Genomic DNA, 23447 nt, shown 5'->3' on the forward strand with positions numbered 1-23447 from the left:
GGTGTTGGACAATTCTTGTAGGGTGAGAGTCAGGCGCGGTCAAAGGTCAATTGGGGTTTGATACCCACGGAGCTAAAGCCTGGAGCAGTCGGAGCAGATATGAGAAGCAAAGTCACCGGAATTCCTCGAAATCGGAGGGGCTGAGTCAGCCGTGGGGCATTTTGGACTGCCCTCACGGTCTACACTGTCTTTGTACCAAGTCCACCGTGTTGATTGAGAGAAAAAGAAATATTTTGATTCAATTATGTATGAACAGTAAAGGGATCATATCAGAATCCAACAGAAAGATACAAGCCGGAGGGTATTTGTAGAGGCGCCGATCAACCGACAGGAATGGAGATGTAGGCAAGAAGTCATTACCCCCAAAATGATATGTCGTCTAGTCCTCCACCCTAAATGAAAAGAAACAAAAAAAAAGACACAGCATAAAGGCCAAGGGGATATCAATGAGACAGAAAAAGAAAGTTCGTGACGAAAGTGTTCTAAGGCAGGCGCTTCATGCTAAGCTCATGAGAGAGAGGGGGGGCTCGAGTGTCCTGGCTCGGGACTGTGGCAGGAGGGGGGGGCAAAAACAAGAAAACAAAAGAGATCAAACAATCGGAATACCGGGAGGTGCCGAGTCGGAGGCGGGATTATTGCTGCTGCTCGGAGTTTCATGCACACCCTGACCTCGGCAGAGGGGGCAGGAGTTCCGGCCGGTAGTCAGCCACTAGCACATACCTTAGTTAGCACACAATTATAGAAAAGCATGGGTGATGCGAGACGAACCTGATCTATGCAATCTTTGTGGTAGACGTGTTTGCACTTAGTCAGCTCCCGGACCTCCTCGGCGACTTCGTAGTCACTCAAGCAGATCAGACAGCGCTCTCCATCTTGAAGTTGAATAGCGCCAGCGCCATCCACCAGCTCCGCAACCAACGAGCCACCGTATTCGACAAGACGATACAATCCTCCGGCAGAGTTGACGTCGGCTTGAGTGGCAACGGGGGGTTTGGCAGGGCCCAAAAGTGATGAGAGCAGAATCATGTCTTCGTAAGTGGGATTCTAAAAGAGTGTCTGTTAGTTCTGGTCGAAAAAATGACACGAGAGGAAAGACTTACATCAGTAAAAAGACTTGGAGTCGTCAAGGCCGGGTGATTTTCCGATAAATTGGTTCCCACAACATAGATCAACCAGCTTCGACCACTACTTGGGGAGGGCTGGTCAGGCTCAACCATCCCATTGCGTCGAACAGCACCCGATCCAAGGGCCCGGTGTCGAGCAAACTCAGAATCGCTCCGACGGCGTCGGTGAGCGGTGCTGGGAGGCGGAATGGCATCGTCGGCCGGCTCTACTGTTGGTTGTAAAGACTGGTCTTCGTTGAGTATAGGCAAGGCATCCGCGTACATTGCCGAAGCAGAGGATGGCCTGCGACTAGGAGTTGAGGTGCCTGAAGACACAGCTGATAGGCCCTGCTCCGCCGGGGTCGAAGGAGGCGGAATTGGGCCTGGGGGGCTTTCTGACATGAAAGAGGGATAGGCAGCGCGGGGCCCAGCATCTGACAACCTGCGAGATGGATTCAAAGTCGGCTGACGGGAGAAGTCCGGAGCACCGGCGGACGGTTGAAGACCAACGGACGGTCGAGATGCCTGCAGCCGTGGCAATCCATCTGCTCGCTGCGTGAGATCGGGGGCTCGTGGAACGGCGTTGGGCGATAGGAATGGCAAACCACCAAGCAAGGCATCCAGGCCAGGACCTACGGGGGTACCTTGCTGTTCTGCATTCCCTGCGTTGCTTGCCGGAACTGATCTCACCCCAACCACGACGAGAGTTACTGTCCGCCCTTCGCCTCCCTCTGAAGGCCCGTCAAGATCCATTGCATCGGTCTGCGTGCCTTGTTCCTGAGAGCCATTGGCATTGCTCTGTCCAGGAGTGTTCTGTCCGGAAGGTTCTGAATTGGCAAATCGAAAGACGCGTAGAAAGTTGACAGGCTGAGATGGGCCGTCGTTTTCAGAGTTGCTTGGACCTTCGCCGGTGGCAGTTGGCTGAGCTTGCGCGGACGTGGCATTTTGTAAACTATTAATGAAGTTCTCCAAAGAGCCATCCAGACCATCATTTCCTAGAGATTGTATGTTTGGCAACACAGGACCAGTGGTCCCGGAAAGTTGGGCAGCGATAGCAGCTGCAGCAAGTTGCAAAACCCGTGATAGAGGTGTCTGTTCCTCTCGTCGCAGGACTCGAGAAGATCGTGCCCTGAGTAGAGCAGGAATGCGTCGCATTCCCGGAATACCAGCATTCGTTTGACTAGGGGATGTGGGAGACAAGTGCTCCCCGTTTTGTATTTCTGGTTCCACCGAATCAAGCTCATGCGAGGGCTGGATGAAGTCCAAGCTAGTGTCCATGGCTCTTGGAAAGCCCTCGTCGAAAGCGGAATCAGAAGGCAGATTTGAACCATCCCCATGCTGATGAGGATCCATGTCGGCTAGGGATTGCCCAAACATGTGAGAAATGGGGCTAGAAATCGAGTGCCGCATACGGTGGAGACGGGCACTGCGACGCCAGGATGCTCTGGTGGGCTCCGGGTCCCGTTCGGCCAGATCAAGATATGAAGGGCTTGTAGACGGATCCGACACGCCTGAGGATTCCGTGCGTGGGATAAAGTACGGCCCTCGAGTGGTGCGCCGTCGAGTGATGCCCCTAGAACTAAGTGAACTGAACGGACTGAAGCGACCACTGCTGTGAGCAGCCTCAGTCCTTGGAATTGGCCTTGAGACCATCCCATGCCGATGCGCATGACCCTCTGCAGGCGTTTCTTCCTGACTGTTGAGAAGACCACGGATGACCGAATTTGGCAAAATTCTTGAGCCCAGTCTTGACATGGTGGATTGCCTTCTTGCCACCATTCGGGCGATGGCGGCAGAACGGTATTCGCGATGAGTCGGGTCAACCTCAAAGGTATTCTCCTCTTCAATACTTCGCATATGAGGCAAGTACCCTCCAGATAACCGAGCGGGTTGTTGCCATGTCTCTGGCGCCTCGGGCTGTTGGTCCGATGAGATATCGTGACCGGGAACTGAACTCATTTCATCCCTGGACGAGGAGCCAACCTCTTCACTATTCTCAGTTGTCTGTCCGTTGTTCATGTCTTCATTCCTTGTATCAAGGTTGCGGTCCGTCGAGAAAGGCGCAAGATGTTCCGAATAACCAATGTCAGGACGTTCACGTTGTGTGGAGGAAGATTGTCCCATAGTAACAGACTGACTGCGGAGGCAAGGCGAGGGCGAGAGTGAGGAGAGTATCAGAGGTCGTTTACTGCCATAGGAGTGTATGCGGACTAGGAAGTGGCTACTGTATCAGCGCCTGACTGAGCTGAAGTGTTGGGGGCGTTGGGGATGAGCGGGGATGAGCGTACCGGCTGACGATTTCTGGGAGAAATTCAAATCAAGAAGCTAGTGCCTCGTCGAACGCGCGGTTGGAATCCAAAAAAGAAAAAAAGAAAACTTCCAAGTCGTACACAAGGCGTGGACAAGAGGCCGGGATACCCGCGGATATCGGAGAGACAGCGCCGCAAGAAAGACCGCGTTGTATTTCACTCGGCAAGGCTACCGATAAATGATCCCACACCTTGGCCAACGACGTTAGACCAGCCCTCTGCCCAATACGAGGTTCTGCGACCGGCAGTCTCAGATTCTGTCTGACAACCCAAGCACTGCCCACAGTACCAATATGATGTACCCGAGTTGCGAATGCGGGCGAGGCGCGGGTGGCGGAGATCAGAGAGCGTGGACTAGCAGCCAAGGAGATCCACGGGTGACAAGGAACAGAAGGGAGGAAGAGAGGGAGGATTGGAGAAGGAGGGAGGATGGGAAGTGTTGATGAGTGAGTGAGTGATATAAGAGAGCGAGGGAGTGATAACATAACTGTCGGGTGTTTGCCTGCTTTGCTCTCGGCTCTTAGTCAACCATGTCAGGTGGATTTTAACTATTTGTCGCCGCCCCAACGTTTCCTTTTGTTTCTTATGGCATCTACTCCGTCGGCTTCCGCTTTTTCTCTGCCTCTTCCACTTTGGAACCAGCCACTCGGTCCTCGCTTGACTTATCTTGAGCGCCGGAAACGCAAGAAGCACAGTGATGCGTGGACCGACGACGATGAAGATGCCGGCGAGACCACCGATGCTACAGATGCCGGGCATTCCTTAGTCTTGACCCCAAACGAGTCCCACCAATATCGAATAGCAGGCCTTTCCTTCAACCAAGAGTTGCCCGGTGGCGTTTTCCCCCATGGACCGCCCAAGGAAAAGCGTTCTAGCAAGGAAGCCGAGGCTACCCGTCTTGTCAAGGCATTGTCAGCCCTGTCACCTCCCATATATCCGCCTCAGGCCTCGGCGCAGCAAGGAAACATTCGGTACCAGCATCTGTCAGCTATGACCGCCATTCTCCACCGTTGCCTACTCCAAGGGGATTACATCCGCGCCGGCAGAGCATGGGGTTTGATCTTGCGCGAGTCCTTCAAAGGCCTTCCAATGGATGTGCGTACTGATGACAGATGGGGCATCGGTGCTGAAATCCTCCTGCGCCAAGGTCAGCAAGAAGCAGTGGGTATTGCAGACCAAGGTGGACTTCCAGAAACTCCCAATACAACAGAAACTCCGCCACTCCCCTTCACGAAAAAGGGATTTGCAGACGCCAAGGAGTATTATGAGAGACTGATTCTTCATCACCCATATACCAAGTCCGCCCCGAATGCCATTTCTTCTCTGCACTTTTACCCCGCCATGTTCGGACTGTGGATTTATGTCATCCAAGAAGAGGGCAATGTGGCGAGGCAAAAGATTGATCTTCGCCACGATGATTCTTCTGATGAACTCTCCCCCGAGGACGATTCCTCACCGGACCGCGAACATCACGAAGGGTCGGCGGACAAGAAACGTTCTCTCATTGCGACAACTAGGGCACGCGAATTAGAAAACGCACAGCAAATTGCAGCACGTATGGACGAACTTCTTGTGTCACCTCCGTATATGGACTCTCCGGAACTGTTGGAACTCAGAGGCATGGTATCGCTTTGGATTGGTGATTTGTTTGTTTCTTCCTTGCAGACACGACCGGACAGTTCAGATGGATCTGATCCCGATGCGATGACCATGGATGAGCTGCCGAACACTATTCAGGCCAGGCGCGAGCAAAGACTTGCCAACGAGAAGCGCCAGGCGGAGTTGCAGAAGTCTCTTGAGTTCTTCGAGAAGGCCAAGAAGCGTGGAAGGAGTGTTGCATACAACCTTGAGCACTTCCACATTGATGACGACTCACCCTTTGGCTGAGAAGGGAATTCGATTAATGCCATGTATCATACTCTACGATTTAATGAAATGCTATAATGAATGATAGGATAATGTCCGATCCGGCATAATTTCATAGCTAAAGGTGCACGTGACCACGCGGCTTTGTTCGCGTTTGACCTCCAGCTGAGTGACACGCTTCTTCTCTGCCCACCTCCTCCATCTTGAAATGGGGGTTTGACTTCCCCAATCCCTCCTGACCTCCCTGAAAACACTATTGGACTTTTCTTTTCTTATCAGCCAGCTTTCCACCATGGGCGTGGGCGACTACATTCACTCCAAGGAAGCCGGGCACTCTGCAGCAGTACGCAGGACAGCTTCCCTCCAGACGCGACAATTGCGTGCGGAACAAGCAAAGGTCGAGGTGCCAGCGACTGATCTATTTGCGCCACCCCCTTCAAATGGCAACGAGAGTGCTGGATTCGGGGACTGGTCCCAACTATTTACGGGCCCTTCATTCCAGCACCGGGATGCCTTCGACACAGATGTCGAAGCAGTTGACGATTCTACCGTTACAGGAACAAGTATCTACGGAGCTGATGATAATCAGTCTCACAAAGCATCGAATGCAAATACTGCATTCGCTACCCATAAACCAGAGTCCGCATATCAGCCGCGACATACCCAGCTCTCGCACGGGTCTGCTTGGTATGATGGTCTCGGCAACAAGGCCATGAAGGAGGCAGGGTTTGACTCTGAGGATGCAGATGATGACGACAACGGAAGCCCTTTGACTTCTTCTGTTGGGGGCGACGAGAATGTCGACGAGATCCGCGCGGGGTACTACACCCACAAACCTCGTGCAACGGAAGAGCCGCTTAGCCGACGCCTGGAGAACTTCTGGTCTGCGAGCAAGAGAGCACCTTTGAAGCCACTGGATCCGATTCCTGTCAACACAGCTCCCCAGCATCAGCCCGGCAAGCTGGGCCAGATGCTGCCGCCTCCGGGGACCAGAAAGCCCATTCTCCCGCACAGCACGTCTGGAACTCCGCGAGCGCGGTCCCGCTTCAGTCCACCAAAGCCTTCACTACTTGAACAGCTGGACATTTCGCCAACCCGTCAGGGCTTCCAGCCTTCGCTACAGCTGGACCGAACACTTCATATGGCCGCTCTCCACCCACTCGAGCACGAAGACAACATCAGCGACGACGGTCTAGACCAAAGACTGGCACTTGACGACAGACAAGACAGTGTGCATTCCGTCAATGCATTCGATATCACAAATTTGACCGACCTTGATGCCGACAACGACGACACCATCCAAGATCCATTCTTCGCCGGTTCCACACGACGTCGTCGAGACACAATTATCCACTCGAAAAAGCGACCCTTCGAAGCAGACTATCCCGCGGACGTGCTCTACCAGAAATCCTTTTCAGACCTCCAGGCCGAGCCATTCGATAGAGCGCCGTCTCCGATTCCCCTACCATCACCAGTTCAGCCCTCTCCCCCCCAGCCACAACAACAACCCCAGGACGTCCCCCCAGACAGCGAGTCCCCGAAAGATGCTGTGTCTCAGCTTTCGAAACAGACAGACCAAGAGCGACAAACCTTCCTATCTCGCATGACCGTCGACGAATGGGAAGAATGTGGAGACCAGTTGCTCGATCGCTTCAGCCACCTGCTCTCTGAGATGAAGAATTCGAGACGTGCTCGTCGCCGCACGGCTGCTGCGTTTGAGACTGAGGTTAAACGTCGACACGATCAGGTCGAGGAACAGAATCAGGAGTTGTCGACTAAGTTGCAGGAGATGCGCACTGGTGGTGCGGAGGTTCTGCGAGGACGGAATGCTTCTGACACAATTGCCTGGGAGAGGCCACAAGTTCCATCAGACCTACAATGTGACAAAACACAGTGAGTGAATAGTTTCGAAGGAGAAAATGGCTTTTTTGTATCTTTAGGTGTGAATGGTTTCGGGATGCTCTGGGATTGAAAGGCGTTTTTTTCTGCGAGGATTTGTATCACTACCACAAGGGTTATTCCCCATTTGCTATTGTTTCTAAAAGCTTTGAACGTTCATCTATTCAGATAGGATAATCAACACCTCAAAATGCCGTCAACCATTTCTCCATAATGCAAGGATTTCTCTTCTTAGGAGAATGAAACACAAATGATGTAGAAGACTCAGAGCAAGATATGATCACTGCTGCTCTTTACTTCATCGAGACGGATTGTTCGGCTTGTAGAGCGCAGCGGCGAGTCTCTTATAATCATCCAGCAAAGTGGCGACCTCCCCAAGGCGAAGCTCACTAGCATCCCGTATCTCAAGGAACCGCTGGATCGGCGGGTCAATCTTACCCGAGGACGTAGAGAGTGGCGTCACCGTGCCACCGGCCCCATCTGGGGACCCAGGCGAAATCTTCAGCCGGTCCATCGCCGCGGGAGACAGCGAGCGACCGGCAGGAGTGTCGGGCGTATTGCGGCCGAAGTTCTTGATCATTCCGGGAATGTGATTGAGCGGGTTGAGGGTGTTGCCGAAATGGCGCATTGATTCCAGCGGGGTGGGGGCTGGACTTATTGAGTTCTGATCTTCTCGATGCAAACTAGATGTCGCTATTGATCGTTTGCTGCTCGACTGGGTGCGGTTGCTGTCTGCACTTGGATCGCGAGCTGTTTGCCCGTCGCCCGAGTGCGCGGTTGCTCTGGAGCTGCTTCGTGTCTGCTCACCATCGTCCAGTGGTGCGGGGTTGACCGTCACCAGATCATCGTGTGTTGGGTTTTGCTTGCCACTTTCTGCGATAAGGTGGCGGGCTTCGGCGAGTGTTTTTGGTAGAACTGGTCTTCCGCCTTGCATATAAGACCCTTGGTTGATCTGCATCTCCTTCAGACGGCCAAAGAGAAAGTTGAAGCTGCTATCTAGCGTTTGGCCGATATTCTTCATGCCTTGGTCGGCGGTGTTGCGAACGGCGTCGTTGGCCGCCTCGAGGACCTTTGCAGGTGGTTGGAATAGATTACTGAGACGTCGTTGCTGCGGTGTGGTGGCAGGTCGTGGTTTGGGTAATGTGGACGCGGCAGATTCCTTGGTCTCCGGTTTCAAGAGCTCGGGTGAAGCAGAGACGGATGTCACGGACGAAATTGCAGTTTCTTTAGGAGGCCGGAAAGGATCGACTCGTTCTGATGATGGCGGCGTCATCTCGCCTAAAGCCTTGGCGATGCCATCCTGCTCATCGGCGCGTAACGTGGACAGTTCAATATTTTCCAGAAAGCTGATTGCGGCTTCGAGGTTAGTCAAGCAGTAAGCAGTCTCTCCATCGAGCTTGTTTGCTGATCTGAACCGCTGGATAAAGAGCTGATTGCTGATGATATTGATTCCTTCAGGCGGGCAAGTGACAAGACAATAGATCAGAGTAGGCAGGATCTCGTCTGCAGAAGACGATGATGGCAGTAGCTTGGTCAGAGCGTCGACAATCGCTTTGTGTGCAGCAGACAGCTGCTGAAGCTTCCCCAGGGGGTATTTTTCATCGTTCATCTTCGCGAGACAATCGCGAGCCTGCGCGAAACACTCATTTGCCTCATCTTGCTTTTCATTATCGATAGAGGAAAGATCGATATCGATGCCAAGATCTTTCAAGTCAATGCCAACCAGGAGCAAAGCTGCAGTTTTGGAACGCAGCTTCTCATCCCGCACGTCATCGAGCGTGCTTTTGTGTCTCCAGATTTTATCGTAAACAAGCTCACAGACCCGTCGTTCTGCAGCCTCTTCCAGGGCCATTCGTTTGTGTTCAAGCGCTTTGCGAGCCTTGCGTCTCTCGGCAACTTCCGACGCCGTCAGCATTTGACGTCCCGTAGGTGCCTGCCCAACATCATCCTGGGAGCGCTTGTTGCTCAGTTTCGATAGTCCCGTCGGCCGAGATTTTGTCGGGATGGTGGGTGATGGTTCGCGATTTATGCGAGACGCAAGGGCAGATATATGAGTTGCGATATGAGATTCGGCGCGGCTATAGAATACTTGGAATAGTTCGGAAATCCTGTCGATACTGGGAGGTGTGTTGTGTACTCGGGCGCTCAAGGAGGCGACAAACCTAACCACCAGAAATTAGACGTGGGACTAAGAGTTGGGATATCAGAGGGCGCACCGGTCCGTTAAGCTTATGAGTTCGATTGGGAGTTCCTCTGATGGATTCTGCACGCTTCGAGACAGCACAAAGCCTTCGTCTGCCTGTCCTTCGGTCGCAACGCTGGAATCCGCAGAGCTCCTTCTTTCAAACACATCCGGGCTGGTCACTTTTTCCTCCTGCTCGCCCGGTAACGACAGTGAAGCCGCCGTTGACTCTGCCTGCTCGGTAGCTGTCTTCGCCCGCGCTGGCGCCTGGGGGCTCCCGTCTGTACCCGTCATTCTTGTGAAGAAGCGCACCGAGTGTGAAGAGGAAGCATCGTCGGGGTCTGCGGGCATTGTGAAGAGGCGAGTGACTCCTCGACCCCGTGTCCAGCTGATAGGCTGATGCAGATCGCCGTCCGAGCTCCCCGGATTGCTTGCTGCCCTTGAGCCGTTGCGATGGTTGGGAGAGGAATACCGCCAGGGGGGAAGATCAGTGCTGCTCACACGCAGCAACGATTCTCAGGGCCATCGACCTGAAACCAAATCACTTATGATGCTTGTCCAAGTCAAGGGGCCACTTCGTACTAATTCACTTACCCGTCACGGGACTCTCATCACGTGATGGGATCTCCGCACTGCGTCACCGTGATAAGATAAGACTTCCCTGTTGCGACTCACCTCTCTCTCTCTCTCTCTCTCACATCCTCCCTACTCATCACGCTTCCATCCATCATGCCCCGTCCACGCCAGAAACACTTCGGGCACAGGCCCAACCTGTCCAGCATCTTGCTGTCGGCGTTGCTGTCAGGCGCCGTCTCCGCTTCCAGCCCGCCCTACTTCGACAACTCTCCGGCACAGGTGCCCATAATCCCGCCAAGGGTCCCCCTGGATACCGCGGAGCCCTTATCCGAAACACATGAGTTTGTAAGCTGAACATGGCAGGTTGATCGTTGTGGTGAGCTTACGCTGACTATTTCCCCCAGTCCCTACGCCATATCTTCCACCGAGGCACCTATGAACACCCCGACCTTCACGCGCGTCTAGACGTCATGCCGGACACCCGTCTGTGGACATTATCCGAAGATGGCAAAGAGAAGGAACCAGTAGTACCTCATCCATATCTGGTCGCTTCATCCAACCCGATCACGATTCAGCGCTTGGCCGACCGGCGTCTGTCGGTGATCGACGGCCATCTGGCTGCTGCGCGGTCTTCCGGCTCGGCAGCGGTTCTCTCTCCATCTGAATGGGTAATGGACACACTGCCGGGTCCAAACATCTCAGATAAAGAGAGCGTTTTGACGTTTGCAAAGATGACCCAGAATGACTATATCGAAGAGCCCGGCACGGAGGACTGGTTCCCCATCAACGGCAACCTCAACTACTCGTCCAGTTTTGGATGGCAAGGTGACGGGCTTCGAGGCCATATATATGCGGACAAGTCGAACAGCACCATCGTCATCTCTTTGAAAGGCACATCACCCGCCCTGTTCGATGGTGCCGGCACCACGACCAATGATAAAGTTAACGACAACTTATTTTTCGGTTGCTGCTGCGGCCAAGGAGGGTCATACCTATGGAGACAGGTCTGCGATTGCCAAAACGCCACTTATTCCGCAAATTTGACCTGCATCGTCGAAGCCATAAACGACGAGAACCGATACTACCGAGCCGCGATTGATTTATTCTCCAATGTTACAGAGATATACCCTGATGCGAACGTCTGGCTCACCGGTCATTCTCTGGGCGGTGCAATGACGAGCTTGCTAGGACTGACCTTTGGGCTACCCGTCATTACTTTCGAAGCGGTCCCCGAAGCATTACCAGCGGCTCGACTGGGTCTTCCAAGCCCTCCAGGTCATGACTCACGTCTTCCCCAGAAGAGGGAGTACACTGGGGCGTATCATTTTGGACACACGGCAGATCCTGTATATATGGGCACCTGCAACGGAATCGACTCGATCTGCACATGGGGTGGCTACGCGATGGAGTCGGCATGCCACACCGGCCAGATGTGCGTTTATGACACCGTCGGAGACAAAGGCTGGCGGGTGGCGATTGGAACCCACAAGATCAAGGCTGTCATCGCCGACGTCATCGAGGTATACGATCAGGTCCCATCATGTGTTGCGGAAGAAGAATGCTTCGATTGCGAGCTGTGGAAGTTCTTTCGCAGCAACGGGTCTGAGACCACTACGACCACTACAACGACTACGAGTACAACGACCTCTCCGAGCAGGACCTCAACATGCAAAACACCTGGCTGGTGGGGCTGTCTCGATCCAACTACGACGACGACCACTACCACGGTGTCGGAGACCACTACGACGACCTCCACCTGCAAGACACCGGGCTGGTTTGGCTGCAAAGACCCAACCACAACAACAGGTGCAACACCAGCACCCACTGCCACAACAACTGAGCCCACGCCCACATCATCAACCACATGCCACGATCGAGGATGGTTTGGCTGCCGTGATCCCACCAGCCCAACTACAACTGGCATTACAGCCTCGACGCCCACGTCTTCAACCTGCAAGACCCCGGGGCTTTTCTGGAGATGTCTGGATGAACCTACCAGCACGCCTCCCATCACATCTGCGCCCACCGCTGTACCAACCAGCACTTCCACCAGGGAACCTCATCACCATACATGTACACACAGCGCGTTTTTTGGACTGATCTGTCTTGACTCTTGACCTCGATCATCATCCATTTTCCTATAGCTTGCGATCACCTTTCTAATTTGGATTTGCAATTTGTTCCACGAGAGACACGACTAACACATAAGCGAGCATTTCATTTCATTTTGTCATTGCCCGGGTGGGCATGACCGATTGGCGTTGAAGAATTGGAGATTTCTTTCTTTGTTTAACATTGTCTCGACTTTGCTATATCCTTGGAAAGAAGCATTCCCTGGAATGCTCTTCTTAAGTGGAGACTTAAAGTTTTCCTATGAAAGAAAGGCAGTCCTGCTATGTCTTGTTTTTCAAACTACACAAGAATACCACTTAGACATTGCGTTTGAATTTCAGGGATATCCCTATCATTGTATCATTAAGGATTGTCAGTTTCTATTTCCCTCCTCGGTAGTAGTTCAATAGTAATTCGTATTGTGTATACCTCTAATATCACGATCATACTTTGGTATGAGCCTTGCCTCAACTTCGGCCGTACTAAATTCGGTAAACGCCACTATATGTCTGACCATCCCAGCAAGTACATTGAGTATGATGCCTACTAACTATCGCTCATGACTCCAGAAGTCGCGCAAAATGCCATAATACAATCAATCCGCTCTCTTCAAAAGCCCAGTCTCACTCACCCTTTAGAGACTAGTCCCAGGGAAGCTCAAATTAACAGGCAATCTCTTCACAGACACTTGTTCATGGCTCTCAATTAAATTGCGTTCGGAATTATAATAAACACTTTCAACACTTTCATTTAGCCCCGAACGTGATCCCGCTAATAGACCCTTGATTGTTACCAATCTGAAAGCCACTGTTTTGGCTTCCAAACGTCACGCGTACGGAGTGATCTTGGTCTTGGACTGTTGCTTTCCGTATAGCGTCCTCGTCAACCCTTTCTAAAAGCTTGGCTAGAAGATCGCGAGAACACTGTAGTGCCTTTTTCTCTTCACCAAGTTGCCTAGACATCTGCACCGTTTCCTCCGCAGTGTCTTGAGTGTCACTAGAGACAATAAGTTTCTCTAGTATGTCTGTGACTTCGACTAGCTGGGTATCCGTAGTGTTGGCGGCACTCGAGATTTCACCCTGCTTGGTAGATATCGCGTCTGTTACCGCTTCTTTGGTTTCTTCGGTGTTGTGGTTTTGACGAAACGAGCAATGTCTGTTTTAGTAGGGCATGCACCGTTAACATTCCATAGGACCTAGAACCTGGCATGGTAGCGTAACTCACAATGTGGCTATACTTGCCACTAGATTAATGGTGACCTGGCAGTTTTGAAGTTGTCTTTCAATCGACATTATTTCGCCTCGTTTGGTGAAGCCCACTGTGGCTCGATCCCGCTTCGAAAACGATCCACTGTGAGAGTGTCTCGTCCAACATTTGAGATCGGCTCTGAACCGCTCGCATGTAGTTGCACAAAACTGAATAGTTGATTTGGCCAGATCTGCGACGCTAGAACCCAAAGACTCCCACTCTTCGGGTTCAACGCCCTGAAGAGAGGAAATTGCGAGGCTGACTCGATACAAGTGATCCTGTAAGGCTTGGATGGTCTCAGGGGCGTCTTTCATCTTTTGTATGTCATCTAAAAGAAGCCGTATGCCATGCAAAGCTGGAGCAATAACGCCAATCACACTGGCGGCGGTGCTAAGTGGCTCGGCCATGACGATGGTAGGTAATCGGGTCGTTAACGAGGGGAAACTACTTATCTTCGGCGGGATGGGCATTTCATAAGGCAGCCGAGTCATATGATTGGAATAGGGTGTACTAGGGTCGGCCCGTGTGCCCCGCGCTAGGTTTCCGTGTTTCACAACTTCAGCACACGAACTGTGTAATACGATCATGAGATCGATCACATTTGGTAACCAAGACAGAGGGTTTCAGATTGGCGTAAATAATGGTCCGATCTATCTTGCAGGTATGTTTTGAGGAATCGAAATTGGATGAGATCAATTGACCAACAGAGTTGCTTTCCGTCTAGAACAACCAGAAACTCCACCGAGTCCTCTATCAGCTGTCCCATTTCGTCGCGATCTAGAATTTGTCAATCGTGGCTCACTTTTACGTCAGATTGGTGAAAAAGGCGCTCTACCTGAGTCTAGAATAGCGCTTGTCGGCCTGGGTGGAGTCGGGTCAGTTCAGAACGATCACTGTATTATCCACCACTAATACATTAGTAGAAAATCGCAGCTTGCCATCGAATACGCTTATCGAGTGAGAGATCAGTCTCCCGAGACGTGGGTTTTCTGGATCCACGCCAGCAACGCAGCCCGCTTCGAACAGAGTTGTCGAGATATCGCCGAACGGGTCAAGATCCCCGGCCGGAAAGATCCTAAAGCCAATGTATTCAAACTCATACATGACTGGCTCATTGACGAAAGGCAAGGGAAATGGGTTCTAATTCTTGACAATCTGGATGACAGTCAATTCCTACACGAAGTTCCGCCCTCAAGCCAGGACGGCCTATTGAGCGGCCTGAATACCGCGGTGCTGGAGCAGCCGCACTTAGCCTACCTCCCGCTAAGCCCGAATGGCTCGATAATTATCACAACCCGAAGTAGAGATGCGGTATCAGCTATAGTGGAAGAGAGCGATATGATCGCAATTGATCCGATGGATGTGACAGATGCAACGCTGCTCTTTGAGAAAAAGCTAGGACAACACGCAAAAGGAGACCGAGCAACTAAGGAAGACATCATTCAGCTCACAACAGCACTAGAGTTTATGCCGCTTGCAATTTCGCAAGCCGCGGCCTATATCAAGGAAAGAGCGCCCCGCCTGTCCGTGCCACAGTATCTCAAAGAGTTCCAGAAAAGCAACCGCAAGAAAATAAGTCTTCTGGATCATGAAGGGGGACGACTTCGCCGAGATTGGGAAGCGAAAAATTCTATCCTTATCACTTGGCAAATGTCGTTCGATCATATACGGCAAACAAGGCCGTCAGCAGCTAACCTCATATCGCTTATGAGTTTCTTCGACCGACAAGGCATTCCTGAATATCTGCTCCGATCCCGGAAAGAGCGTGGAGAGGGCGACACAAGCCCAACGGCAGACGATCAGGATGACTTATCTTATGATTATCCCTCTAATGATGTCCCGTCCTACGATGCCTTGTCTTATGATGACGATGACCAGAGCAGCGCTACGGAATCGAGCATGGACGACGAGTTTGAGGATGACATATTGACTTTGCGAAACTATTCGTTGATATCCATTAGTTCGGATAAAACGACCTTCGAAATGCATCGACTAGTGCAACTAGCGATGTTGAAATGGCTCACGGCGCGCGGGCAGCTTGAGCAATGGAAGCAGCAATTCATTGAGATACTTTGCAGCAAATTCCCGACAGATATCTACAACAATTGGGAAGTATGCAACCTGCTTTTCTCGCATGTCCAATCAGCTGTCACACAGCGGCCTGAGAATGAAGGCTCATTGCAAATATGGGCGGACCTCTTGAACAAAGCATCGTGGTATGCATTTGTAATGGAAAATATCATCGAGACTGGGAGGATGGCTATCATGGCTATGAAGGCAAGGAAGAGAATCCTCGGTCCAGACAACCAGCAGACTTTGGATAGTATTGAAATGACTGGGCTGTCATATGAGCTGAGTGGCCAATGGAGGAAAGCTGAAGAGCTTCACAAGCAGGTGATGGAGACTAGGAAGCGAGCTCTAGGACCAGAGCACCCCAAAACTCTGAATAGCATGATAAACCTAGCAGGAATATACAGGACGCAGCGACGATGGAATGAAGCCGAAGAGCTAGGGGTGCAGATGATGGAGATCAGCAAGCGGGTTAATGGGGTAGAGCATCCCATTACTCTGGACACCATAGCCAGCCTAGCAGCCACATACTGGAATCAGGAACTATGGAAGGAAGCCGAGCAGCTAGAGCTGGAGGTGATGGAAAGTCGTCGACGGGTTCTAGGATCAGAGCATCCCCATACTCTGAACAGTATCGCCAACTTAGCAGCAACATACTGGAATCAGGAACGATGGAAGGAAGCCGAACAGCTAGAGGTGGAGGTGATGGACAGTCGTCAACGGGTTCTAGGTCCAGAGCATCCATCTACTCTGATCAGCATGAACAACCTTGCTTGTACCTGGGATTCCATGGGCAAAGGTCAAGATGCTTTGCTTTTAATGACGGAATGCGTCCGACTGCGCAGCCAGAGGTTAGGACCCGATCACCCGGACACCATGAAGTCAGCCTCTATTTTAGCCGAGTGGCAGGAAGAGAACCGATCTTCCGCTATTTAGTCAACTGAAACACAGTACGAATCAGGGACTGAGGAACAAGGCCCAGAGCTGCCGGCAGGGACCTCCGAATTATGAACAGAGCTAGTCACTCGCACGAAAACCGTGCTCTGAAGCATCCCAAGCCTACTCCTACCACGTAACCAGTGGCCTCGTCCCATGCCTTTTGTTTCTAATTTCAAGGACTCAATCAATATGTGACTACTGGGTGGTAGGATCCCGGATCTCTAGGGAAGGCTGCGAGAGTTCGGAGAACATGGTTATTTGTTGCCAGCGAGATAGAAAGAAATCAGTCTTGGCGGGAAGCTTCGACACTAAGGCTATATTGAGATGTGCTAAAGAATATACATTTTAATTAATAGCTCCGAGAAGCAAACAGAAACGAATTATCTACAGACGGGAAGCCGGCGCACCCTTGACATTAGCCTCAGTAGCAGCCTGAATACGAGCGCCGAGGTCGCTGTTAACACGACGGAACATCTCATATGTAGCCTTGCGAACACGCTCCTGCGCACCGCACAGGTGTCCCGAAATGTTGCCGATGAAGTTTTCCTGCTGACCCGGCGTGCGGCCAAGGACCTGCCAGAGGCCGTTGGCCTGGACGTAGTCCTCGCTTGTAACAGGGAACTGCTCGGCCACGACAGCACCAGTCCACTTCTCGTGCTCCTGATTCGCCTTGACGGGCTTGTAGGCGAGCGGGCGCGAGGTGGACGGGTAGTTGGGGTTTGCGCCGTAGTTGCCGTGGACGTTCATGTGGCCGTCGCGATGGAACGGCGAGAAGCCCTTCAGCGGGCAGTTGACGGGGATCTGCTCGTAGTTGCCACCCAGACGGTGGCGGTGGGTGTCTGGGTAGGAGAAGAGACGGGACTGGAGAACAGGGTCGGCGGAGGGCTCGGCGCCGGGGACCATGTGCGAGGGCGAGAAAGCCGCCTGTTCGATCTCGGCGAAATAGTTCTGCGGGTTCTTGTTCAGGGTGAAGCGGCCGAAGCGGCGGAGAGGCACCTCGGACTGCGGCCACACCTTTGTCAAGTCGAAGACGTTCCAGCGGAACTTCTGCGCCTTCTCGGGGCTCAGAACCTGCACGTAGCAGGTCCACGAGGGGTTCTCGCCACGCTCGATGGCGTTGAAGAGGTCCTGTGTGTGCCAGTCGGGGTTCTCGGCGGAGAGCTTCCCGGCCTCGTCGTTGGTGAAGGTCTTGTTGCCCTGGTCGGTCTTGCAGTGGATCTGCACGTAGTTGAAGGTGCCGTCGGGCTTGATCCACTTGTACGTGTGGCCGGAGTAGGCGTTCATGTGGCGGTACGAGTATGGGGTGCCCCGGTCACTGAACAGGTGCATCACCTGGTGGACGGACTCGTGGTGGGTGGACAGGTAGTCCCAGAACATGGTAGCATCCTTGAGGTTGGTCTGCGGGTTGCGCTTCTGGGTGTGAATGAACATGGGGAACTTGGACGGGTCACGCAGGAAGAAAACGGGGGTGTTGTTGAACACCCAGTCCCAGTTGCCCTCCTCCGTATAGAACTTGATGGCGAATCCGCGCGGGTCGCGCGCGCTGTCGGCCGATCCCTTCTCACCACCGACGGTGGAGAAGCGGGTGAGCATCTTGGTCTTCTTGCCAACGTCCTTGAGCATGTCGATGGTGGTCTGCGCAGAGAGTAGACTGTCAGCGCTCTTGCCTTTTTCTTTCCAAAATTCCCAAAATACTTACAATATCGCTGATATCGTCAGTCACCTCGAACTCGCCGTAGGCACCGGCACCCTTGGCGTGGACCACGCGCTCGGGGATGCGCTCGCGGTCGAAGTGTGCCAGCAGGTCAATGAGGTGAAAGTCCTGCAGCAGCAGCGGGCCGTTGGGGCCCACGCGCTGGGAGGCTTGGGGGTCCATGACCGGGCAGCCATTGGAAGCAGTATAGACCGGAGTCTCGTTGTAGCGGTAGGTCTCTGCAGGACGAAGAAAGAGTGAGCAACTATATTCCAGACGGCCCGTGCTGCGGGAGATCAGCGAGGAACAAGAATAACCTACTCGGCTCGTCGTCGTGGCCCATGATGCTGGTAGTATTCGTAGTAAATGATACTTTGAGAAGGAGGCCCAGTGCGGGGGGCGAAGAGGGTCTTTATAAAGAAGTTCGGAGGGAAAAAGATGAAGCCATGGAAATAATCGGGACTATGATTGGCTCGGCGGGAGGACTGGGTCCAGGTACCTTGCCTGGTTTCGTGAAACCATTTCCGCATAGTCAACGACTCAACACCATGTACCTCTTCTTATTATTGTTGTTGTATTCAGTACGACCTAGGAAGGTTTTACTCGATTGGTCTTCTTTTTCACTGTCGGTTTTATCCATCGACACATCCAGACTGAAGGATTGTTGACCATCTAACTTGGCCCGTCGAGGCCATTCTGTTAGTCATCGGCCCGTTTAGGAAAGACGATCCAGCCTTTAACCTGTTCCAACAGAGCAAGTCTATCCGAACACTGGAGAACAAGAAACCCGTTCATCGTGAAATACTAGATCGCTTGTTACGACGGAAAAAACCCAATCTGTATCTTCTAAAACCGTTCTATCTCTGCTGCCAACTACATTTCAGTTGGACTGCCGGCGGGCGTTCCCACCGCAATACACGCGGCCACCTCCGGCCTCCGACTGCTCGGCTTGATCGGAGCTGCCCCACGACTGACAACTCCCCCGGGAAACCAGCCAAGGAAATGCAGTTGATCCGCTCCGAGTCGCTTTACTTCATTGGGATTTCGTGCTCCCACAGTATAGAAGCAATATTTATGGCACCTCGACACCATGGTGACTCCAACCAATGATCGGATAACATATCCTTGGCCGATTCTCGATCTGGGTCACCATTGAAGCATTTTCCTCATAAATTGAAGAGTTCCTGCCGCGCGCCGTGCAATTTCTACTCCAATTCTTTCAGACATTGAAGAAATTTCAACATGCCCTATCCAATTGCCTAGTTTTCTATTATCAGCATTAAACCCCGTTGGTGGGAATATTGCAGACCATGCTAAGCAAAGACCCCAAGGGGTTCAGCCCGAAAATCACTTTTGACAAGCAACAATCACGATTGGGCATTTCAGGGTATCTGGTAGTGGTATACTCGGTTGCTGATGGTCCAAATCACACTTTGGTCACGCGGAGGGGTCCAGAGACGTCTCTCCTCCAGCATGAAGGTCAGACTGGTCGTCATTTACGAGCGATCTATGGACAGTATATACGCACAAAGCTTTGTCTTCGGGCTGGATGTGAAATACAAAGTATACATCAGCATACCATGGCCCAGATCGATCAAAGGCACAATTCCTTACGACTTATATATTTTTCAAATACGGCGCAAGACAACCACATTTTGCAGCGGATTAATTTCGTTCAAATCAATTGCACTAGACTAGTTTACAAAGTCAAAGAAACAATTCAATCGTGTGTATCATTTCTGTTCATGGATAGAATCGCCGACGACCAGACGTCCTAGGCCTGACCCGAGGATCCTTCCTCCGTCTTCTTCTCACTGGACCCGCCACCGGCGTTGCTCACATACTGGCCGGCGCCCTTGGTCGCATTGCCGAGACCCTCAGTGGCGCCGCTGACTGTCTCGCCGATTCCCTGGACTGCAGTGCCGGCGGTGTTGCCTAGGCCGCCCACGGTATTTCCCACGGTGTTGGTCACCCCGCCGACGGTCTTGCCCAGGGCACTGCCGATGCCACCGAAGAAGGTGGCTGAGATGATAGCGTTAGCTTTGGTCATGGGAAACACTGCAACGGTACTCGCGATGTGAATCGGTGATATGGAGAGAGATCTGCTTACGGTTCTCGTTGTTCTCGTTGGAAGACATGGTTTTCGAATAGATATGAGAAAATTTATCACTTGGTAATATACAAGTCGAATAATAAATTTCTAGCTCTGGGCGTAGGTGTCTACTTAAATATTCGGTCGCATGTTTCTTGACCTTGTTTCGCATCGCCCCAAGGGGCCACATGATATCATCTCTACTCCACAGATCGCCCGGCCCTTGCCTGCGAGGCTGATCGACCACCATGCAACCCACCCTTACCCCGTGAACATTATTTCACAGTCATTCTTCTTGGTGCTATTATTAACGTGTCGCATGCGAGTTGGCCACCCTAGTACACCATGGTAAATGGGACTCTCAAAAAAATAGCTTGATGTGAGGTTTCATTTTATCCTAGAACTATGTAACTCATCTCTAGACTACTAATGAAGTTTGAAGAAATTTTGAAACCTTTTGAATTGTAGTAATTCAGTCATCGTCAAGTTCGTCTTCATCTAAGCACTGACATGCACATAGAACCCAAGGAAACCAGAGGCGCTCATTGAGCACGTGACTGCCCTGAACCACTGTGCTGAAATGTACTCAGGACGCAGGGAGCCAGACCAGCGCCCACACTTTTGGGGGTCGGCGGCCCAGCTAGGCAAGTCCCACCTGCTCGAGGAAACCCGGTAAGCATAGGCACATTATTATTGTATCTCTGCTACTGAGTGCCCAGTTCACTTAAAGAATTGTGGCGTGCGCCGTGGCGTAAGAATGTAGCGCTGCCCTGAACGCGGACCGCAATTAACCTCTGCGCATGCAAGGGATACTCGCGGCCGCACGTGGCCGTCCGTATGCTTAAAGATGCACTTTCTACTTATTTAGTTCTCTGGCGCTCGGAGATCTAGTGAGAAACGTAGTCTACTACCACTCATACTCTAGATTGATGATGGCCAGTCCAGACTCTCCCGGGACCCCCCCAATTGGGACCGCCAAGCTTCTCAAATTTGCAACCCAATCATCCCGCTCCCCGCAAACTCGTCCCTCTTCCCAGTCTGTGCCCTATCCTCATTCTCTCTAGCTCCAGCTTCCTCGCCAATCAGTGCCCCAGCCCCGCGGGGAATAAGAAATCCAAAGGAGCGCCATTGTGGCCTTTGCCGGTCGCGTGCAATGTTCCTCGGAACTTGTGGGTACAGATTTTTTTTCTCCTTAACTTCCGCACGCCTCCGTTTTTCAAAACCTAACCCGCTCCCTCAATTCCCAGGAGTCAACCTGACCCTCTCTCCTTTCGCTCAGCATGGCTGAACCCAAGGCGCAAGACCCCATCGAGACCGCAGTCGAACCTGGCGATGAGCAGCTCCAGTACTACCCCACTACGGAGGGTCCGGGCTCGGACTCGTCCATGACCAAAGTCATTCAGAATGCCAGGGCGGCAACGACAAAGGAGCAGAACATGACCCTGCTGCAGGGCATCAAGCTCTACCCCAAGGCCGTTGCGTGGAGCATCCTCATCTCCACGTGTATTGCCATGGAGGGGTACGATATCAGTCTGGTCAACAATTTTTACGCGTTCAGCACGTTCAATCACAAATATGGCACCCAAATGGCGGATGGCACGTACCAAGTCACTGCACCGGTAGGTTTGGCACCGAAAGAATAAGAATACGGGATGTTAACGTCGGCTATGTACAGTGGCAAGCGGGTCTGAGCAACGGCGCCTATGTCGGCGAGATCATCGGATTGTTCTTCAACGGTTGGGCTTCGGAGCGCTTCGGATATCGGTACACAATTATGGCCTGCTTGATTCTGATCTCCGCCTGGACGGCCATCTTCTTCACGGCCCAGAACGTGCAGTCCCTGCTGGCGGCGGAGATCCTCAGCGGCATTCCCTGGGGTGTCTTTCAGACTTTGACCATCACCTACGCCTCGGAGGTATGCCCGGTCGCCCTGCGAGGGTATTTGACTACATATGTCAACTTTTGTTGGGGTCTAGGCCAGCTCATTGGTGTCGGTGTAATCAAGGGGATGTTGAACCGGGACGACCAGTGGGCATACCGTATCCCATATGGCTTGCAGTGGATGTGGCCCCTTCCGCTCTTCATCGGCATTTTCCTTGCACCCGAATCACCCTGGTGGCTGGTCCGAAAAGGTCGCACGCAGGATGCGAAACGTGCGCTAGAGCGGTTGACCAGCAAGAACCGCGAGACCGATTTTGATTCGGAAGAAACCATTGCCATGATGGTGCATACCACGGCTCTGGAGGCCAAAATCACAAACGGTGCCAGTTACTTGGACTGTTTCAGAGGCACAGATCTGCGCCGCACCGAGATCGTTTGCATGGTGTGGGCTATCCAGAATCTCAGCGGAAATTCCTTCTCCAACTACTCGACATACTTTCTCGAACAGGCCGGCCTCAGCTCTTCCACCTCCTACGCCTTCGCCATGGGTCAGTACAGCATCAACATGGTGGGCGTGTTTGGTGCATGGTTCCTGATGACGCTGGGTATCGGTCGTCGCTCGCTTTGTCTGTACGGACTGTGCGGACTGTGCGTCATGCTGCTCGTCATGGGTTTCCTCGGACTCGTCCCCGAGGATCACCGCAACCAATCGTCCCTGGCCACAGGCTCGATGATGCTCGTCTGGGCCATGTTTTACCAGCTGACCGTCGGCACGGTCTGCTACTCGCTCGTGGCTGAGCTGTCGACGCGCCGGCTGCAGATCAAGACCGTCGTCCTGGGCCGCTGTCTCTACAACATCGTCGCCATTATCTGCGGTGTTCTAACCCCCTACATGCTCAACCCGAGCGCGTGGAATTGGGGAAACTACGCCGGCTTCTTCTGGGGCGGCATATGCTTCCTCTGCATCATCTACGCGTACTTCCGCGTTCCCGAGCCGCGCGGCCGCTCGTTCGCTGAGCTGGATCTACTCTTTGAGCGCAAAGTTGGCGCCCGCAAGTTCGCTTCCACTGAGGTCGACGTCTTCGAGGAGACGGTCGAGGAGGGCGTCATCAACGATTACCGCGAGCAGAAGAGCGACACGACGGATCCCAGCGAGGTGGAGAAGAACCCTAACGAGAATTATAGGTAATGTGCCCAGGAGTATCATGGTGATGTTTCTCTTGCTTTTTTCTCTGCCTTGAGCTGCTCATCCTGAATGTACATATTCATATCACATCATACATAATAATATATTTACGAGCGATACAGCATATCCAAAAGATCTGAAAAAGAATAACTGAATAATTAACCAGTGCATTTGAATAAGCAAAACTAATTAGCTGTCAACGTCGACGCCTTGTTCTGTGTCAATCAGGTACCTCTTTTTAAGCTGCAATAGCAAGTGGCTTAACGCGCTGCTGAGAATTCCGCCATTTCA

General features: G+C 52.4%; 10 protein-coding genes across 10 annotated transcripts; 5 read left to right on the plus strand and 5 right to left on the minus strand.

Moving 5' to 3' along the window:
* Nucleotides 1-589: 589 nt before the first annotated feature.
* On the minus strand, nt 590-3227 carry PFLUO_LOCUS3884 (uncharacterized protein; the record flags this gene model as incomplete). The annotated part of the gene is made up of 3 exons (XM_073781178.1): nt 590-709; nt 769-1044; nt 1101-3227. 3 exons carry the CDS (start codon nt 3225-3227, stop codon nt 590-592), a joined length of 2523 nt encoding a protein of 840 aa, XP_073637959.1.
* A 770-nt stretch (nt 3228-3997) lies between these two features.
* On the plus strand, nt 3998-5299 carry PFLUO_LOCUS3885 (uncharacterized protein; the record flags this gene model as incomplete). Its single annotated transcript, XM_073781179.1, has 1 exon — nt 3998-5299. One exon carries the CDS (start codon nt 3998-4000, stop codon nt 5297-5299), a length of 1302 nt encoding a protein of 433 aa, XP_073637960.1.
* Nucleotides 5300-5570: 271 nt separating this feature from the next.
* PFLUO_LOCUS3886 (uncharacterized protein) lies at nt 5571-7175 on the plus strand (the record flags this gene model as incomplete). The annotated part of the gene is made up of 1 exon (XM_073781180.1): nt 5571-7175. One exon carries the CDS (start codon nt 5571-5573, stop codon nt 7173-7175), a length of 1605 nt encoding a protein of 534 aa, XP_073637961.1.
* Nucleotides 7176-7475: 300 nt separating this feature from the next.
* PFLUO_LOCUS3887 (uncharacterized protein) lies at nt 7476-9710 on the minus strand (the record flags this gene model as incomplete). The annotated part of the gene is made up of 2 exons (XM_073781181.1): nt 7476-9339; nt 9394-9710. The coding sequence occupies 2 exons, from the start codon at nt 9708-9710 to the stop codon at nt 7476-7478; spliced, it is 2181 nt and encodes a 726-aa protein (XP_073637962.1).
* Nucleotides 9711-10088: 378 nt separating this feature from the next.
* On the plus strand, nt 10089-11775 carry PFLUO_LOCUS3888 (Putative lipase atg15; the record flags this gene model as incomplete). Its single annotated transcript, XM_073781182.1, has 3 exons — nt 10089-10280; nt 10340-11455; nt 11572-11775. 3 exons carry the CDS (start codon nt 10089-10091, stop codon nt 11773-11775), a joined length of 1512 nt encoding a protein of 503 aa, XP_073637963.1.
* A 2876-nt stretch (nt 11776-14651) lies between these two features.
* Nucleotides 14652-16301, plus strand: PFLUO_LOCUS3889 (uncharacterized protein; the record flags this gene model as incomplete). The annotated part of the gene is made up of 1 exon (XM_073781183.1): nt 14652-16301. The coding sequence occupies one exon, from the start codon at nt 14652-14654 to the stop codon at nt 16299-16301; it is 1650 nt and encodes a 549-aa protein (XP_073637964.1).
* A 387-nt stretch (nt 16302-16688) lies between these two features.
* PFLUO_LOCUS3890 (catalase A) lies at nt 16689-17927 on the minus strand (the record flags this gene model as incomplete). Its single annotated transcript, XM_073781184.1, has 1 exon — nt 16689-17927. One exon carries the CDS (start codon nt 17925-17927, stop codon nt 16689-16691), a length of 1239 nt encoding a protein of 412 aa, XP_073637965.1.
* Nucleotides 17928-17958: 31 nt separating this feature from the next.
* PFLUO_LOCUS3891 (catalase A) lies at nt 17959-18340 on the minus strand (the record flags this gene model as incomplete). The annotated part of the gene is made up of 2 exons (XM_073781185.1): nt 17959-18236; nt 18319-18340. 2 exons carry the CDS (start codon nt 18338-18340, stop codon nt 17959-17961), a joined length of 300 nt encoding a protein of 99 aa, XP_073637966.1.
* A 1431-nt stretch (nt 18341-19771) lies between these two features.
* PFLUO_LOCUS3892 (uncharacterized protein) lies at nt 19772-20135 on the minus strand (the record flags this gene model as incomplete). The annotated part of the gene is made up of 2 exons (XM_073781186.1): nt 19772-20019; nt 20108-20135. The coding sequence occupies 2 exons, from the start codon at nt 20133-20135 to the stop codon at nt 19772-19774; spliced, it is 276 nt and encodes a 91-aa protein (XP_073637967.1).
* A 1234-nt stretch (nt 20136-21369) lies between these two features.
* PFLUO_LOCUS3893 (uncharacterized protein) lies at nt 21370-23159 on the plus strand (the record flags this gene model as incomplete). Its single annotated transcript, XM_073781187.1, has 2 exons — nt 21370-21708; nt 21765-23159. 2 exons carry the CDS (start codon nt 21370-21372, stop codon nt 23157-23159), a joined length of 1734 nt encoding a protein of 577 aa, XP_073637968.1.
* Nucleotides 23160-23447: the final 288 nt, after the last annotated feature.

This window comes from Penicillium psychrofluorescens (genome assembly GCF_964197705.1).
Source record: "Penicillium psychrofluorescens genome assembly, chromosome: 2".
Taxonomy (NCBI): domain Eukaryota; kingdom Fungi; phylum Ascomycota; class Eurotiomycetes; order Eurotiales; family Aspergillaceae; genus Penicillium; species Penicillium psychrofluorescens.